Consider the following 16459-nt stretch of genomic DNA (forward strand, 5'->3'; position numbering starts at 1 on the left):
GTGTGCTCTGATCGCCCCTTTTTTTTAGTACCTCACCTCACACAGCCAGTCCATGAGTTTCCTTATTCTGGGAATAGCATGGAAGAAACTGCAATCTGTCAGTCCATGTCTTCTTCGACAATCACACTCTCGAGAGCAGAGATACTCACGTTCATAACAATCAACATGGGGATATCGAATACGTCTCGTTTAATCATCCAGCAATACCGGCAGTCCACTTTGCCGTCCTTCTCAATTTTTGAGATGCCGTGCTCGCCATCGATTCGGGTAACGCGGTTGCTGAGTATGCTCTTGCGCGGGTCCTGCTGTGGCGTCATGTCTGACGACGCCGCGCTTTCCGTCTGCTCTTTCGTGCGGTACTTGAGGATCCGACATGTGCGGTTGACGCTGCCTCGGCTGTCGCCAAAAGCAAGATGCGAAAAGTCGTCGTAAAACTCAACCACGCTGTCATCGTCGAGGATCTCGGCAATGAAGACGGGCTGTTTCCGTGGTCCGCTCTCATTCTTGATCTGGTCGGCAAGCGTTGCGGCGGGTGCCTTTGGCGTTGAGAAGCCCGCACGGCCAGTATTGCGGCCACTGTTGGTCGTCGACCCGGTACCGCCGGTGTTGACGTTCAAGTTGGGGTCGTTCCCGAGGAGAACATCCTTGGTCCAGCCTGTTAAAGCGATGAACTCCTTGTTGACGGCGGCAATCTCGCCAGTACGGCGGAGGACAATAGTGGGCGCCGAGGTGTGGTGCATGAACTCTTCGTACTCGAATAGAGTGCGTTGAAAACACTTCTCCATGAAGATGAGATCCTGGCGACTGAGGGTCTTGGTGCAGGCTATAAATGACGGGCGAATGCTGGCGAGCGCCTTTGCGATGCGCAGCGTCATATTGGCCGAGAAGCGTTTCGGCAGGTAGTCGATGAGAGCGTGGAAGCCGGCGAGATACGGATACGGCTCTTTTACGGTCTCGTAAATGGACGAAGGGTCGCGCTGCCTCTTGCCGAGCAGCGTGTGAGGGCCGCTCTTTTGAGGGGCGCCGGTCTTTGCTTTGGGCCGCGTCGGGGCGGTTATGGTCTGGGAGTTTCCAACAGCGCCAAAGTTCCCACTTGGAGATCCTTCAAAGGTAAAGTTAGTAGGTTGCGGGCTGGCGGTGTTGTCTGTGCTTGGACTATGTAGGCTTGTTGGGCCAGCAGCAATGGCGTAGGCATGTGGAAGGCCATGTTGCAGATTGCCTTGTTGGTACATGCCGTTGGAAGACTGGTCTACACCCATGAAATCGTTGATCATACCGCTATCGTATACTTGGCCAAACTGGTTATTGCCATTGTTGCCAAAGACGTTTGTGGATCCAAAGTTGACTTCACCACTTGGTCCTGACAGGGAGCCGTCACGCGGAGGGGTCTCCGCTGCGCCTGATGACATGTGTCCTAGCATGCCGAACTCCATGGCGCCGTACTGGCTGCCAAAGTTGAGCCCTTCCAGATCAAAGTTGAAGATTGCTGGGTTGCTTGGATCGAATAACGTATTGAAGGGGTCGTTGGCGACCTGCGGCGAGATCATGCCGCCAATGGATCGAGCAGTGTTGCTCGGCTGCGGAAAAGACGGTGATATCGGCGATGGTTGCGCCTGATACGGCAGGCCATCGGGGATGCCGACAGGCGTTTGCTGGCCCGAGTACACGGGGAATGATGCGGTTGAGCTCTGACCAAAATACGTGCTGCCTGCTGTCGAGGCCGTATCCGAGGCCCCGCTGTGATGCCGTTGGCCGTTAGGGCGGGCGGGCGCCGCGTTCGGGTTGTAGTTCGGACCTAGTACGGGCCGTAGAGCTTCGGGCGGAGCATCATGCAGATACTTTGCTTTCTTACGGACGCCGTCTTGGCAAGCCTCTGCGAGTCCACGCTTGATGCATCGCTGACAAGGTCGTTCATCTCCTGTAGCCATCCCATCAGCAAGGTTGCATCGCAGACGGCCATGTGAGTGGAGTAGGCAGCTAAACCCCGGTTACCACGGGGTTTTTGTCAAAGCATTACATGACTTCACGGGTGTTCACTTGACCAGAGACTATCGCGAGCCGGACCCTGAGGAATCGGGCAAAGCTTACCGCAAGTCAAATGGGCTCGTTGGCAGGCGAAGCACGCCCGGCGAGCCTTCTTCCTCCTTGGTCGTGACGGATCCTTGGGATCGTACTTCTTCTTGACCTCGCCGTTGGTATCGGCGCCACTGTCGTGAGATTCAGCCATCTTTTCGTCGTCGTCGTCTCTTACGGGGGTATCGTCGTCGTAGTCGTGGTCATTATCTGACATGGCATCCGAGACCTCTGGCCCGGTGTCGTCCTGGCCGTCAGGCATGGTGTCGTGGATTTATATATACAAGCCTCCCCTTGGGCAGAAATGTGATAACGGCGTGCGCGGGAGCTGGCGCAGTGACGGCACGGCACGGCACTGCAAGCCCCGGTCCACGAATGTCGCTGATGGTCCGTTTGCGAAACCACACGGCTCACTTTCAAACGTATGTGGGCGGGCCCGGCGTCGCGCTGGATAGGCGTCGTATAATAGGAAAGAAAGCAGAAAAATCCTCCTGTGTTGGTGTAGAGTGACACAGGCCGGGGTTCTTTCTAGCTGGGCTGCTGCCACACACACAGCTCAAAGTACACCACCACTGCGTGACTAACTATCTCCAAGACCCGTGTGCGTAGTGGCAGTTCGAGTCTGCGAATAGGAGTCGAGCCGGACAATGGTTTCCCGCGACGAGGTAGTATGGGAGAATAGGGCCAGAAATAGGCGCTGTGCGCTCCCGCGATATAGGTTGGGTAGAGCCTTGTTTTCTCCCTCTCTCTTTTGGTTCTCTTTGCGCCGCAGGGGGGGCAGGCGGCTTACAAGCAGAGCAGGGCAGAAAGAACGGAGGCGGCGAGCCTTGGGTCTCCCACAGCTCGTATCCTCAGCAGTCAGGAGTCTCCAATAGTGAGTTGGTGGAGAGGAAAGAGGCGTTTCTTGTGCGACGTGCTCGTCACGACAGGACTAGGTCCCTTGGACTCGATGGTTGGCGCAGTCGTCTCGAGACCGGTGTTCGCGTCGCGGACCACATGAGGTCGCGGGGACAAGGTGGTAGACAGAGTCGCTGGGCGGATAGCCGGCTGACGGCGCTGGGCCGGGGTGAAGTGAGGGACGTTTTTAGAGGTCGAGGGAGTAAATGGTATATGCAGGAAGCCGTAGTCCCTGTGCTTGTCTGATGCAAGCATTGACACGCGGTACGGGAGTTTGGTGGGCTACTTTGCAATAAGTAGCACTGGTAGGGCGGATCGCATTCGCAGGTTCTCGATCGCAAGCGCAGCGGCGCAATTGAGGGGAAAGCGGCGTCGTCGGGAGGTCGGGGCAGATTTTGGAGTCGTGATGTTTATCCTCGGTCGGGTGGAAGAGGAGCACGCGAGAGGTTTGTCGTCAGAGCTGGCGGCGGTCGGTAAAGAAAACGAGAGGGACGGGATAGACAAGGTACCAAAGTTACGGGCAGTATCCGTAAGGAGGTAAGTGAAATACAGCAGTTAACAGGCCCAAAGAGAAAACGGATGCCCCAGCCTCGCTGCTGTTGGTCAAAGATTTGCGTGCTGAGCTGCGGGGTTTCTTGGAGAAAATGTCACACTCGTCATTCGTTGGGCCGAGGGGGAATGTGGGTGCACCGGCCGAGAAATCCACTTTTCGTGCCTTATGAGTTCCTGCTACATGAAGCACCACACAAAGTGGGATGTTGAAGATGTATATAATACAATGCACAAGTCTGTCCTTCCCACGACGGAACGCTGTTACGGCTGCACAGTCATCCAGGTCCTCGAGTCTCCCGTTGGTGTAGGTAGTTGGCGCCCGTGGCACCATAGGCAGGGTCGGAGATACTTTTGGGGTGACTTTCTCTCCTTCCCGTCGCATCCATCCAAACTACTCCGTAAGGTGACGGACAGTCGGACTTGCAGTAACCGTTGTGGACTGTGGAAGGCAGTACGGTAGTTCCGAACAGAAACGGAAACAACCCATCTTCGTCTGTACTTTCTTGGACTTGATACCGTACATAAGGTAAGGTAGGTAGGTACTACGGATACCTCAAGGAAGGAAGGGGTTAGTTGAAAAGTCGGACACATGCCTGCCGCCTGCTCCTGCAGAATACCTTGCCTTACATATTATGCACCTGTGCAATCCGAGCAAAGGCTCCTCAAGACACAAACTCGCAACTTTGCATCCCCGCAGCTGGATCCGGACCAGGTTGGCCAGGCCATATTCTGCTCACCTCACCCACGATTTGAATTCCATCATGTCAACTTACATCATCCACGACAAGGCCGGAATTCGAACCCAGGAAACAATGACCATCCGTTTGTCATCTGCTGCGCCTTGGTCTCAACGATACCAATATGGCCAGGTTCAGTCGCACGGCATTACGTTAGCGACGCAACTGCAAGCCACTTTATTGGACATCTGGCATTCTCCTTGTTCCCATTGCTGCATGTGAGATCCAATACGATCTCCACATCCAACATCCGCAGTTCGCAGTTTGCCTGGTCCCAAAACAAGCCAAGCCGAGGGCCGAGTGACGACTTACACCCAGCTTCACACCTCCCTGGACAGTCGTGACAGTGCTATACGTGCCACGGCTCGCTGAGGATGAGGGTGGTATCATCGCATTAACTAATGTTGGTTCTAGCCGACGTGCCGAGCATCGGTCTGTCTATCCATCTGCAGCCCATCAACCGCTCGGGGTATCTCATTGCATGTGAGCACAAAATCAAGCAAGGCTTCTCGCCCGTCATTGGCAGCCACTCGGCCAGCCTCCGTATGCCGCGTTACCATCCAACTTTCTCGCTATGGCTGCCTGATGACCTTTCCATCAATGACAGCCCGACACCTTGGGCACTTGCAGACGGTTACTGCCGTCCACCTCATGACGATCGACGCGATCAACAGCCGCATCTGCTGCGCGCCGACTCCCGCTCACTAGTTGTCCAATAATGCCGAGTGGCAGCCCAGCTCGACTGCCTGGGTCAGGAACGCGCTCATCATGGCAAGATGCGCACCCACGACCAACAACACCGGCAGCGAGGCGACATGCGGTCACTGTCAACCATTCACAGCCCGGCAGCCTCTTTGCTAGTCCTCCACACCGATGCGGAAAGTCTGTGCGGTGCCGTCCACGCCTGATCCTTCACCGGCCTTCGCTGAATCTCTCGTTGCATTGTCACCTTCGTCAACTTTCTTTTTGTCCGTTGTGGACTTCTGCCCTCTGCTGCCTTGTCTCACGCCCGCGTGGCGAACCGACTACGACTTCTGATCTTCTTGCCATACTTGAAGAAGATGTATGGAAACGGGAGCATGGCCACCGTCAAGAAGGCGAGCAGTGACGAAGCCCAAGAATATCCAAGCTTGTTGTACATTTGCGTTCCAAACAACGGGAATGCGGCTGTTGAAAGGGAAGTCCAAGTCAGCACCGCGAACGAAACACGACACCTCCCAACTGAGTGGTTGAGAGCGTTGGTGCCACGGGGCAACTCACCAGCGAACATGCATCGCACAAACGCATTACTTGCGAGGGCCGAGGCGGCGTATAAAGGATAAGCATCGACCTGTGAGCCCCAACTTTAGCACAATTCCTGTCGTGTAACCTCCGGGCCTGAGACTGATTCCAAACCCCTGGAACGCCACAAGCGGGGAGCTGGCGGGACATATTCCACTTACAAGAAACGTAAAGATCCCAGTGAAGACGAGGAGAGTTCTGCGGCACATCAAGACGGTCAGTTGCATACTCCTGCATACAAGATGGGAAAACAACACCACCCCACGCTCCGTGGAAGCCTGACAAAGCATGCCTAACGGCCGAAAGCACACGCCAGCGCATGAACCTGCAGAAGCCTGCAGATGGCCTGCTCAAAGCAACCACGGGGTTGTCTTGTCACGGCAGCAAGATGCGCATGTTGCGGAACCACGGGCCTTTTTCCAACTTTGGATGATGGGTGCGATGCTGTGCGAAGGGAAATGTGAACTTACCCAGCTCCAAAAATGGAGGATCCAATGATGGGCATGATCCAGTGCACATGAAGACTCCAACCAAACCAGAAGATGCCAATGGGACAGAGGAAGGCTCCCAGGATGACTGGTGGAAGGCGGAACTCTGGCTCGCTGGCACCCTCGACGCCCGTCTCCTTTTCCAAGTCGGCCATGAGTCGACTACGGATACGGTGCCACAAGGGGTCCGTCGCGGCGGCAAGGAACATGCCCACGAGGATGCCCAGGAAGGTGAGACCGACTTGCCACAGGTTGAAGCCATGGATCGTTGTGAAGACGAGGGGGAATGCGCCGAAGAAAAGGTACAGAATACCCAAGAGAATGGCCGAGAAGATGTCGAGGCTGAGGACCATGGGTTCAAAGGCAATGAGCTGGAAGGGACGCATCAAGGAGATGCCAATTGTCTTGATGACGGACTTGGTCATGTTCTCAACAGGGGCCTTCCACCGCTCGTCACCTGTCTCTTTTCGGATCTTGCGTGCCTTGGTCCGCAGGACGATCGGATCTGGAAGCAAAAAGTCAGCTCTGACAAGCTAGTCTGAGGGCGCACCCTCCATGGACACTCACGATAAGTCTCAGGAACGAATACGACAATGGCGACCAAAAGCGCAAAAGCCCAGATGATCATGACATAGTACGTCCATCTCCAGTGTGCGTTGTAGTTGACGAAGCCACCAATCAACGGGCCGATGCATGGTCCGATGAAGGGAGCAAGTGAGTACATGAGCATAGGGGCTTGGAGCTCATGACGAGCAAACAAGTCACTCACTGTGCCACCGGATACGGCGAGGAAGGCGCTGCCAGACAAACCGTCGAAAAATCGGGCAACGATCATAGTTGCAATATTCTTGGCGACTGCTGACGGGATGATCCAGATGACATACATGGACCAAGAGACGAGATAGATGGGCCGGCGTCCGTAAAACTCGCTGAGAGGGCTCAGGAACATGGGGCCCAAGCTGATGCCGAGAACAAAGACTGACAGGCCAATAGTGCTCACCAGTCGGGAGTTGCCGAATTCTGCATCCATCTGGGCATACGTCGAGGTGTAGATGGAGCTCGCAGCGGTACTGTCTTGCACGTCAACATCTCATTACAGAGTCGATGGTTGACTTCACTTACACGCAAAAACTCGCGCACGATACAATGGATACAATGAGCCACTTTCTCGCCTTGCCCAAACTACGTGGACTCATGGGATCGCTGTCGCCGCCCTCGAAAGTCACTTCATACTGGTCCTTTTCCGGTTCTCTTGGCGAGCTGTCGTCTTCTTGGTAGTCGTCACAGCTGTAGCCGTTTTGTGACCGCGTCCGGGTCAATGATCTTGACTGACGGAGTGACCGTGTACCGGCGGCGCCCGTGCGGATGGGCTCGAAGCCCGAGTCCTCGTGGACTGTGGCGCTGTCATCGTCCTGATTTGATGAATGGCTCTCGGCCTTTTCAATGTCTTTTTCGACTTCGTTCGTCATGATTATCGTCAGACGCCGCAAGGGAGAAAAGCAGCAACGATCCTCGACAATTTTTTTTTCTCCAACTTAGGTCTTACTCAGGGCCGCTTGATAACAACTTGATATCAAGGGCGCAGTAGTCGGCCGATTGCGGATGTCGGATATTTGTACGGATATCCCGCGTGGTTATTATGGGCCTGGTTCCGAGTTCCAGCGGTCGTGTGGATCGTGACAGGATCAGATCAGTCTGTTGCTGGGCTGGGCGTTACTGCGAACGGAGGTATGTGCAGGGCAGTGGTTTTTATTTGGAAGTGGGAGAAACGGCTCCTCTCTCACTGCAACTCTTCCGATTGTTTCAAAGACGCAGAAGAAGAAACAGTGAAAGGGACGAGTCTGTTCATGGAAGAGGACCTCTTTTTCATGGATTTTGCAGTTTTCCCGATAACAAGGCAAAGAAAGGCGCGAGGACCTCGAAGTGGATGGGATAGTGGGGACCTCGCGCCATCGGCACCGCATCCATTCACACGCATTAGTCAAAGACGACCGGATGGCTAGACGGCGCGATCCGTTTGGCAATTTTTCCCATGCACTTCTCGACGATTATTCAGCCCAGAACGCGGTTCGCTCTTTCGAGAGGAAGCACACCGCGGACTAGGGTGGATCTCGTCATCGCGGCGAAAGGGAATAAGAGAGGAGAGGAGAGGAGATGGAGAGGGGCATGCAGGTGTGTCATAGAGCCCCCTGGATGGGGGACAAAACTGTGGGATGGATGACGCTGCGTTGGACCCTACATCGCCTTGGGGATCTTCCAGTTCTGCATCGGAGCCAACAGCCTATTCTTGCGAGAGCGGATGGAAGGGTCCAATGAGAAGGGGTCTCGAGCTATTCGGCGTTAGTTCGTGCGAGTTTTCGATTGCTAACATTTTATTAGTATTGTTATTATCTTTTGGCTGCACTTACGTTGGCCGAAAGGGTGATAGAAGGGACGGGGTTCTCTCGGAAATAAACCGTCATGGATATGACGTCGGAAGAGCCGAGATTCACCACGACCTTTTTGGCTCATTCCAGACATTTCACAAGTCGCGGTTTCTCATTCAGCTGGCGGCAGCGGGAAGAGACGGGGGGATCCTCGGCGTCTGGAACCTGGGATCATTTGAGACAGGAGGCGCCTGCCACCTCTTGTCACTCCTGCAACGAGTCACAGGTGCTAAAATTGGCCCTGTAACCTTGATCTGTCGACTGTTCGAGCAACATACGTCGAGATGTGGTGCTGAGTAGAAACCCAGCCCGTCTTGGCGGAATTCCACTCCACGGCTGTCAGACGCGGCCCGATGGAATGGTTCACCGACCACAGACTCGCAGAGGACGTGCGAATTCGCGATAAGCTTGGTGGTCCCCTCCCATCTATCATACTTTGGCTAGCTTCCGACTCTGTCCATCTTGAGATCTGACCAGATGGGTTCAGAGTTCAGACTGCCCAGCATGTGGGCTCTTGAGGTGATCGATCCCCGCTTTCGCATGTTGCAGGCCCAGCAAAAAAAACACTGGATTGTCACTTTCGCTTCTTTTGTAGAGGGCCGAAGCCGCGAGAGGGTTGTCAGTCACATTGAATTGTCGGCAGCTTTTCCCGGCGCCGGGCGAGACCGTTATCTTGGTCTCCTGCCCAGTGTCTGTGTGCATTGACAATTTTTATGACAGCTTGCCACACACAGACAGACACTCCAATATTTAGGCCATTTCTCCCCGCGGCGCCGGCTCGCCGATCGGGGCCTTTGGGGGTGGCTTAGCTCAGATGGGATTGAGAGTAAGGGAATCCACGTGTTTTGATTTGTGATTTGAGGCGTGGAGATCCTTTAAGCTGAGTATCCCACGGAGTTACGATGAGGATTGGTAATCTAAAACGTTCACTACTAATTGCCTATGATTTACAATACTGAAGCTCACCAACAACTTGGGGCAGTGCAAGGAGGCAGGTAGGTCAGATAATCCTCGATGACCCGTGATTTTTTCGTCATTTCCTTCTTCCTTCTTCCTCTATCTATCTACTCTGATGGAGGTGAAATCATGTGCAGTCTCCATAAGTGTTATTATCATACATGAGGCCCCTTCCCATCTTTTCCTTCGTACCTCTGTTTACTTACATGATCATCATCATGATGAGCCCGCTACTCTTTCTAGTATACCGATATTTCTCGCTTTCGTTGGGTTTGAAAATGCAGTTTGCTGAACTCTTGACCTCCGAAAATAGGGGGTAAATGACAAGAAAAACAATAAAGATGAGAAATTAAAAAACAAACAAAACGCCCGTTACATGCAAGATAACACACACATATAAAACCCCCGGTACGCATGTCGTCGGGCAACACAATGCACGTCGTCAACAGAGCCGCACAACTAGGCCCACTCACAAAGCACCTCACCTCCGGACCTCCGGTACGGAACTTCCGAAAGTTGACTCATTTTTCCGTCCGTTTCATTCCCTCTCACATCCGGTAGGTCTCCGCCAAGCTCCCAAAGTCCGGCACGGTCCCGGAGCAGTCAAAGTCCCGATCGTACGCCTTGGCCGGCAGGATCCCGGCCGCGAGGCCCTTTTTGTAACTCCACAGCGGCGCGCTCTCCGTGTCCCACGTCCAGTACCACCACCCCCACCCCTTTTCGAACGAGTGCATCTGCGCCTCGGCAAACATTTGCAAGAACTTCTTGTAGTCGCTGCTGAAGCCGCCCGCGTCGCCGTTGGCCGTGTCGCAGTCGCACTTGGAGTCCTGGGTCGGGCACCGCGGCTCGAGGATCGACGTCGTCGCGTTGCCCGTGTTGTAGGTGCCCGTCCACCGGTTGCCCCAGCCGACGTTGGTCAGGTGCTTGGCGCAGTCCGTGTCGGCCTGGGACCACTCGGCGAAGAGCGTGGGGCCGTAGCCCGTGGAGGTGTCCATCGACTGCTCCGTCTGCTCCGTCCACCCGCTGCAGGCGTACTCGACCTTCTTCTTGTGCGTGTAGACGATTTGGTCGGTGTTGAAAATGACGTACTGATGTACGTCGAGCGCGAGGTCACTGTAGCCCGTCAGTTTCCCCTGCCAGTTGGCCAGGCCCATGAATCCGTCGCCGAACACCACGACGCCGCCGATGCCGTTGCCCTTGACGAGCTTGTAGGCCTGCGCGGTCCACGAGACCACATCGGCGTTGTTGAGGTCCACGTTGCGCGGCTCGTTGGCGAGACCGTAAAAGGCAATGATGTTCTTGTAGCGGTCCTGGGCGAAGAACTTGGAGAGGCGGTCGTGCATATCCAGGCTGCGCTGGGCGTTGGTCGCGCCGTCGGTGCCATTGAGCCAGCCGATGGCGCCCTGGCGGCCCGAGTGGTTCCAGCCGTTTTGACTACCCGGGAGGCCGTGGACGTCAAGGTTGACACGGAGGCCGTACTTGCGCGCCCACTCGATGCCGCGGAGGAGGTAGCGCCACGAGGTGCGGAAGAGGTAGGGGTCGCCGTCGTAGACCTCGACGGCCCAGTAGTTGAAGGGGATGCGGACGTGGTCAAGGCCGGCGTCGGCGATCTCCTTGAAGGTGGACTCGGTGACGAAAGTCGAGTAATGCTTCTCGAGGACCTCGGCCGTCTGCTTCGTGCCGAGGTGCTTGCAGAGCGTGTACTCGTCAATGATGCCGAGGCGGGAGTCGTAGTTGAAGAGGGAAGGGGTGATGAAGGGCTCGAGGTTTAGCCAGCCGCCGACGTTGACGCCGCGGGCGGGCCGCGAGCCGTAGGAGCCCCAGGCGTCTTTGAGCGCCGGCACCTTGTCGTTTGCCCGTTTCGAGTCGTCCCAGTCGGTATAGAGACCCATGACGGGCAGGTCGCCGACCATCTGCTCCGTGAATGTGACGTTGAAATCGGTTGTGTCATCCCATGACCACGGATCGAGGTAGGTGCCGCGCCACTTCATCGGGACGCTGTCCTTATTTCCGTCGTCGAGGGTCGTTTTCGTGTTGCTGCTCTTGTTATTGTTCTTGCTGACCACCACAGCCACCACAATGATGATGATGAGAAGCACTAATGAGACACTGAGACATATCCCTGATGGCCAGTTAGTCAACATCTCCAGCTCCCGATTCAAAGCAACCTACAAAGCTTCTTCCGCTTCTTGACGGGTTTTGGAGGGTCCTCCATGAGATACTCCTTCTCGAAGCTGTGGTCAGAGCTGTTCCACCCTCCGCCTCTCAAGTGGCCTCTTGACCGTCCCTCCTCCATAATTGCGCCGCTGACCACCCGTTTCTTTTTGTTCTTGTGTTCCCTCCTGGGCTTTTCGTAGACTGCCTCCGTATCCACCTCTCGCCGCACCCGTTTTGGTCGTTCTGTGGGCGCATCTCTGTAGGCTGCTTCGCGTCGTGCCCTCCGTCTCTCCCGCCGCTCTGCGTCTGCGTCTGCATCGGCGTCCCTCGATGGTCTGCCAGCACCCACACTTCTTTCTTTCTTTTCCCTTCTCTTTTGCCTCTTGACGTTATCCTGGTTCAGTTTTGCTAACGCATCCACGGACAGCGATTGTGACCTTCTCTCGTCCCTGCTTTCGCCAGAATCTGTGGCCGGTCGTCTAGATCCTTCTGCGCGTGATCGTCGTTTCTTGTTGTGGTGTTTCCTGCCCGATGAGTCTCGTGGTCGATGCGACGACGGTCTCGAAGATTCACCGGGCGCCATCTCTTATTTTGTCGCAAAATGTCGTCCTCGTTGGGTGAAAGTGACCTAGTCGCCGTTGCACTGGAATGTTCGCGACTCGGATAACATTCCTGGCGGTTAGGTAGAAAAGGCACGGGTTTGCGGGAAATACGTTTGCGTCGTGTACGAAGTACTCGTTAGCCTTCGCTTGGTGCCAGGGTACCAAGATGTCGTATTCCAATTGCTCCTGCCTTGTTTTTGGAGGTGCTTTGGCGCATCGGCTGTTGGCAGGGCAACAATCGACTTTGAGCTCTGGTCCCAGTGGCCCCAGTGTCCTCAGTACCTCCTTATCAGGGCGTTCAGTGGCTGCAGGGGTCTGTGGCTGACAGGAGCCGCTTCAACCCCGCGAACGCCGTCGCAAGCCGAAGATTGACTTACATCACCCGCCATCCTTCGGGTTAGCAACGAGGGCCTACCTCGTCTGAGCCGGCTCCCGTCCTTCAATTCCCTTCATCTCTACGAATAGAACTCACACAAACCACAAGGCATTGGCTTCTCAAAAAGGGATCTTTGGGTTTTCTATCTCTCTCTGTACCATTCACAATGAGGTCGTCGTCAATTTCATTACGTCCACTGCGGCGAGCGCTGGCGCCGTCGGTATCGACACAGCTTCTGCCACCCCTTGCAACAGGCCCCCGGCTCTACTCGACACACCCGCCCAATGCCAAGCTCAACATACCCGTGGACTACGCGACAACGTCACTCCTCGCGCACTCTTCACAGACTGCTCTCGGCACGGCCGAATTACCGGCGGAGGTGCGCGATGGCACGACAAAGAAGATGAACCTGTTTCAAGCCATCAACGATGCTCTCTCCATCGCCCTGGCTGAGGACGACTCCGTCATGGTTTTTGGCGAGGACGTTGCCTTTGGCGGCGTCTTCCGGTGCACGATGAAGCTGGCAGAGACGTACGGTGCCGACCGCATCTTCAACACGCCATTGACGGAACAGGGCATCATGGGCTTCGCCATTGGCGCGGCCGCGGAGGGTATGCGGCCGGTTGCTGAGATACAATTTGCCGACTACGTCTACCCGGCCTTTGACCAGCTCGTCAACGAGGCGGCCAAGTACCGATACAGGGACGGCGCCTGTGGCCGGAGCGTTGGTGGTCTGACGGTACGCATGCCCTGCGGCGGCGTCGGCCACGGCGCCCTCTATCACTCTCAGTCGCCCGAGAGCTTGTTCACGCACATCCCCGGTCTGCGGGTGATTATGCCACGGTCACCTCTACAAGCAAAGGGTCTGTTGCTGGCGGCCATCCGCAGCAATGACCCGTGCATCTTCATGGAGCCCAAGATTCTGTACCGCGCGGCCGTCGAGCAGGTGCCCGCGGGAGCGTACACGCTGCCGTTGTCCAAGGCGGAGGTGCTGAAGGAGGGCAAGGACGTGACGATTATCTCGTACGGACAGCCGCTGTATACTTGCATGTCGGCTATACAAAAGGCCGAAGAGGAGCTGGGCATCTCTGTCGAGCTCATCGATCTTAGAACGCTGTACCCCTGGGATAAGGAGACGGTATTCCAGAGCGTGCGCAAGACAGGCCACTGCATCGTGGTGCACGAAGCGATGGTGAATGCTGGTATTGGTGCTGAGGTTGCTGCCACGATCCAGGAGGATCCTGATACCTTTTTGAGGCTGGAGGCACCGGTTGCAAGAGTTGCTGGATGGAGCATTCACACCCCGTTGCTTTATGAGAAGTTCAACATCCCTGATGTTGCAAGTAAGTGTTGCCTCCCCATGATAAATGCTGCAACGATTTCTAACGTATCTCAGGGGTTTATGACAATATTAAGCGGGTTCTGGATTATTGAGACTTGGTAGGGGACCAGGAGTGATAGGGAAAATAAAGAAGAAGAAAATTCAAAACATAGCACATACCCTTAATGACATGCCATACAACTTCATAAGTAATGTTCTGCTAGCTTTGGATATGAATTGGATGCAGGTAGCAGCGAACCCGTTGACATGTTCGCTTCGTGATGGGGAAGTACACCATGAGTCCACTTCCTTCAGCTCAAGTGGAGGTCCCGCGCTAACAATTAACCCCCTTTCCCAGCCAATCCGCCCCTCCCCATGTCCCGCCTCCAACTGCCCCGCATTACGTTTCAACGTTCGAGAGAGGCAGACAGCTCTCCATTTACTCCGTACAGCCGCAATCGTCACCGACTCAACGACAGACCGATTGCGCGACTAGAACCTTTGACTCTTTTCGCCGCACTAGATTGCAACCTCACAATGTCCCAAGTCGAGACCGTGTCCTCCTTCGTGGAGGGTGCTCCCCCAGGCGAGGTACCTTCCCACTTGCCTCGAGCTCCATCCCCTTACGACGCGCATGACGTCGCGAACCGCACCCCAAGCTGACCTCAATTGAAGCTCGCAGATGTTATTGCAGGTAAACCGCACTTGCCTACCCTAACCCCCAATTCTGCCACGAAGACGCATGGGCCGACAGCTCCGAACGAACTGCTAACACCGTCGCAAAGATATCAAGTCGCTCACCGTATCGGACCCCGAGATCGTGTCCAGCCTCGAGCCGGCGTTTGAAAAGTACAACGAGGAGCAGTTCGTCACGGTGAAGCTGCCAGGCGGAAGCCAGCAGGTCATTGTTAGCGCGCACAGCTCGCTCGGCGACGGCCAATACTTTGACGTGGAGAGCTCCACGAGCTTCTCCTTTGACCACACCACACAGAAGGCGAGCAACGTGCAGAGCTACGTTTTGGAGAGCGCCAACTCGGACTTGATGTAGGTTTTTTTTTTGACGGGAATCGAGACAACAAGATGAGGACAGTGATGCTGAGAAAGAGCTACGTGAACAGCAAGTCGACGTTGAAGAGCCTCAGCCCCTATGTCCAGGAACACTTCCCCAACGCCGCGTACGGCGTCTACCCCACCGAGAACGATTCCAAGGTTGCCGTCATAATCGTCTCGAACAAGTACTCTCCCAACAACTTCTGGTACGTGATACCCCTATAGCGCTCTTCCCTAAGCGTTCCCCACCGCCGCGGGTGCATGTACTAACCCGTGGGATTACCATCAGGAACGGCCGATGGCGATCAGTGTACATCTTCGACCCCTCCTCCGAGGCCCTCGAGGGCTCCGTCAAGGTCGACGTGCACTACTACGAAGACGGCAACGTCAGGCTGCTCACGAGCCGGCCCAGCCAGGCGTCGGTGTCATCGGGCACGGGCGCGGGCATCGTCAAGGAGATTGCGGCGTCGGAGAAGAAGTACCAGGAGGAGCTCAACAGGGGGTTCACGAGCCTGAGCGAGGGCGCGTTCAAGGGCCTGCGACGACAGCTGCCGGTGACGAGGCAGAAGATTGAGTGGGACAAGATTACCTCGTACAGGCTGGGCCAGGATATTGGCGGTGGCCGGAAATAAAGAGAGAGTGGGGGAAGAAGGACAGAAAGAGAGAGTCTTTTGATTGTTAAGGGCTACGTATAGAGTGTTTGCTCGACTGGTGCATTCAGCATGCCAAAGCTAGGAATGGTTTAAAAAGCTTTCTTTACCAACACATCACTTTTGCTGTCAGGAGGGTCTCCAGTGCAAAGAAGTACCTTGGTAAGGACGTATGCTTCATTCCCACGTGTGATCCTGGGAAGGGTGTTGACAAAAATAGACTGCGGAAGTCACCTCTTACCTCAACAGAGAGACTGAAGGAAATCTAGCAGATAAAGAATGCAACTGAATTACCCCTTTTAGCTTTCGGGCCATCAGGTTGTCCATTGCAGCAACCGTCTAGAAAATAGAGGAGGAAATGTGTGGTAGACGGAATTGTCAATCGAACCGGCGGAAATAACCTAATCGGGTAACATATCGCGATGACATCTTCACGACCGCCCATAAAGAAAAGAGCTATCGCAGCCGATTATCTAAAAAAGAGTCAAGAGCTGAGGCCTGAATCTCAATCTTGTTACCCCGCGCGTTCCCCGCCTTTTGGGCTCATACCAAGTCACAAGTGGGAAGCCTGGCACTCGGGAGGGAGTTCAAGGGGAATGACGATACCGGAGGCCGGAGACCGCACGGGACTGCCTCGGCATCATCCCGAATTTCCCGAAGGGTGGGTTGCGGGATTGGGGGGGAATATCCGTACGGCGGAATTGGACACTCGATAAGTTCCATACGTCAGGAAAACGTGTCGTTCGGAGAATCAAGGAAAGTTGATGCTGGCCTCTCTCTCTTTTGTATTTCGTGAGTTCATGATGGCTGAGGCAATGTTCCGTTGGAGGAATTGGACTGCCCGTATGCTCCGTGGGATGCGGACTCTTTTAATGGTCAGTGATCAGTCCGT

The 16459-nt window shown here is 55.1% G+C and overlaps 5 protein-coding genes across 5 annotated transcripts; 1 reads left to right on the forward strand and 4 right to left on the reverse strand.

Annotated features, from left to right (window-relative positions):
• Positions 1-98: 98 nt before the first annotated feature.
• On the reverse strand, positions 99-2335 carry CCOS01_10740 (transcription factor; the record flags this gene model as incomplete). The annotated part of the gene is made up of 2 exons (XM_060458894.1): positions 99-1918; positions 2089-2335. 2 exons carry the CDS (start codon positions 2333-2335, stop codon positions 99-101), a joined length of 2067 nt encoding a protein of 688 aa, XP_060310696.1.
• A 596-nt stretch (positions 2336-2931) lies between these two features.
• Positions 2932-3225, reverse strand: CCOS01_10741 (uncharacterized protein; the record flags this gene model as incomplete). Its single annotated transcript, XM_060458895.1, has 1 exon — positions 2932-3225. The coding sequence occupies one exon, from the start codon at positions 3223-3225 to the stop codon at positions 2932-2934; it is 294 nt and encodes a 97-aa protein (XP_060310697.1).
• A 2037-nt stretch (positions 3226-5262) lies between these two features.
• On the reverse strand, positions 5263-7497 carry CCOS01_10742 (major facilitator superfamily transporter; the record flags this gene model as incomplete). Its single annotated transcript, XM_060458896.1, has 6 exons — positions 5263-5426; positions 5520-5589; positions 5702-5738; positions 6011-6533; positions 6596-7098; positions 7151-7497. 6 exons carry the CDS (start codon positions 7495-7497, stop codon positions 5263-5265), a joined length of 1644 nt encoding a protein of 547 aa, XP_060310698.1.
• Positions 7498-9959: 2462 nt separating this feature from the next.
• Positions 9960-12151, reverse strand: CCOS01_10743 (beta-glucosidase 6; the record flags this gene model as incomplete). The annotated part of the gene is made up of 2 exons (XM_060458897.1): positions 9960-11533; positions 11584-12151. The coding sequence occupies 2 exons, from the start codon at positions 12149-12151 to the stop codon at positions 9960-9962; spliced, it is 2142 nt and encodes a 713-aa protein (XP_060310699.1).
• Positions 12152-12613: 462 nt separating this feature from the next.
• CCOS01_10744 (transketolase) lies at positions 12614-15549 on the forward strand (the record flags this gene model as incomplete). The annotated part of the gene is made up of 6 exons (XM_060458898.1): positions 12614-13889; positions 14226-14458; positions 14543-14561; positions 14653-14911; positions 14986-15123; positions 15207-15549. Coding segments are annotated over 6 exons (2268 nt in total), but the record flags the coding sequence as incomplete, so codon positions are not given.
• Between the last annotated feature and the right edge of the window lie 910 nt (positions 15550-16459).

This window comes from Colletotrichum costaricense, assembly GCF_030867565.1.
Source record: "Colletotrichum costaricense strain IMI 309622 chromosome Unknown Scaffold_11.1, whole genome shotgun sequence".
In the NCBI taxonomy this organism is placed as follows: Eukaryota; Fungi; Ascomycota; class Sordariomycetes; order Glomerellales; family Glomerellaceae; genus Colletotrichum; species Colletotrichum costaricense.